The sequence below is a fragment of the Apis dorsata genome, unplaced genomic scaffold (genome assembly GCF_000469605.1).
Source record: "Apis dorsata unplaced genomic scaffold, Apis dorsata 1.3 scaffold_82, whole genome shotgun sequence".
In the NCBI taxonomy this organism is placed as follows: domain Eukaryota; kingdom Metazoa; phylum Arthropoda; class Insecta; order Hymenoptera; family Apidae; genus Apis; species Apis dorsata.
Genome location: NW_006263380.1, coordinates 1,208,150 through 1,210,299, shown reverse-complemented (window position 1 = coordinate 1,210,299; position 2,150 = coordinate 1,208,150). Strand labels below are relative to the sequence as shown.

The window sequence follows — 2,150 nt, the reverse complement described above, 5'->3', positions numbered from 1 at the left end:
TAATAATAATAATAATAATAATAATAATAATAATAATAATAATAGTAATAGTAATAATAATAGCAATAATAATAAATAAACAGAATGAATTGGAATTCACAAATGATAGGTTAAGAAATATTAGATTCTAATACTAAGATAATTTCCTATTTATTTATTATTATTATTATTATTTTAATCTATTTTTCGGAACAAGTTGCATAGGCTTGACACCCATTTTATCCGCGAAATCTTTGCATAATTTCAATTGATTAGGGTGATACGTAATCCCACCCTCTCTGTCGACGAGTTTCATGGAATTTTTTTCCGGGTCCCCGGGTATCAAGACAGATTTGTTCTCGGTGGGAGGCAAGTTTCTCAATTGAGTCAACAATTTGGCCAACCTGTCCTTCGATCCGGTTGTAAACGCGTCAGGATTTATAACTATGAAACAGTGGCCAAGATTGGCAACTTTCGCCCTGTCCTTCCATTGCCTGATGTTAGGCCCGAAATCGCTTCCTGATAGGATCCCGCAAAGCACCTCGACCATCAACGCCAATCCATACCCTTTGTAGCTCGAATTTTCCTCCACGCCACCGAGTGGCATCAAACGGCCGGCATTGAACGCATCTTGAGCGTTCGTCGTGATCTTCCCATCCGTGCCGAGCGCCCAACCCTTGAGAATCGATTCGTTCTTCCTCATGGCCAGCTCGATTTTTCCAAACGCGACGGCTGTCGTCGCCATGTCCAACAAGAACTTGTCGCCGCCCGACGCCCCCATCCCCAGGGACAACGGATTCGTCCCCAATCCCGAGATCTTGCTCCGCGTCGGGGCCATCAATGGACTGGTGTTCGAGCAGGTGAACCCTATCAAATCTTTTTCGATCGCCATTTGGGTGTAATAACCGCATATCCCGTAATGATTCGAGCCGCGAACCGTGATCATTGAGATACCGTACTTCTTCGCCTTGTCTATCGCGAGCTCCATGCAATATTTACCGATCGTATGCCCCAATCCGTTGTTCCCGTCGATTAAAGCTACCGCCTGCAAATAGATTTCCACCGTTGCTTTTGATTTTTCTTTTGAGGAGAAGGAGGAGAACGAAGGGAAACGAGACGAGTCGAGTCACACTTATTTCGTGTCGTTTCAGTGGAATTCGAGTTTTTAGTTTCTAAAAATTACGTTTCGTTACGTTTTGTTGGATAATGGCGATAATCGTGATTTCCATTTGCATCTTAACGCGAGAAGTTATCCGTTAAAATTCCGCTCAGACGACAGTGGACGAGTAAAAGTCGGATTTTCAAATCGTTCTAAGATTGTACGATGATTTATATTACGACTCTTCGATCATAACTGAGTCGATTCTTTTTTAAGAAAAAAAAAAAAAAATGACGCAAATGCAATTTTTGCGAATCGCGAAGAAGATAAATCGAATAATTCTTCTCCGAATAACCGAATGAAACATCTCGAAATATCTGGGAATTATTGTTAAAAATTTACATAAGTCGCACCTCCGTGGCGTTATATAATCTTTTTGACAACTGTTTTTATCCGGTTTTTAACCGGTTGATTAAACGAACGATTAAACCGCGTCACGAGTTTCAATTTCGCTCGATCTCGATGAAGATTGCGACAATGAGATGGAAAGAAGTCAAGAATCGTCTATCAATCTAGCTGTATAACCCCATCAATTAGGAAATTAGGCTTATGTCGTACCTGAAAATCATTAACGACCGTCGGTTTCGCGGAAGGATTGGTTATTCCATTTTTGATACTCAACACGTAAGCTTGCATTCTGTTCATTCCATGACTAAAATGGCCACAATAATCGGAAGTCATTAAGTGATGGCCAACGATATACCCATCCTCGGGGGTTGTTCCGACCTTGCATAAACAATCGGAGATAAATCTGATCACCTCGTTCTTAGGAACCACCATGTTAGATAGATTGGTTGACGACGATGAGGACCATGTCGACGATGTCGATGATGTCGACGATGTCGACGATGTCGACGATGTCGATGATGTCGACGATGTCGACGATTTCGACGACGACGACGACGACGACGACGACGACGACATCGTCATTTTCTTCATCCAATCGAATTTCATCAACNTTCGACGCACGAGTTTTTAAGATACTTGAAAGATTTCTGTTCAATTTCCACAT

The 2,150-nt window shown here is 41.7% G+C and overlaps 1 protein-coding gene across 1 annotated transcript; it reads right to left on the bottom strand.

Annotated features, from left to right (window-relative positions):
- Positions 1-169: 169 nt before the first annotated feature.
- On the bottom strand, positions 170-2,150 carry LOC102680561 (uncharacterized oxidoreductase YjmC-like). Its single transcript, XM_006611067.2, is given in 3 exon segments — positions 170-1,024; positions 1,697-2,102; positions 2,104-2,150. Coding segments are annotated over 3 exon segments (1,308 nt in total).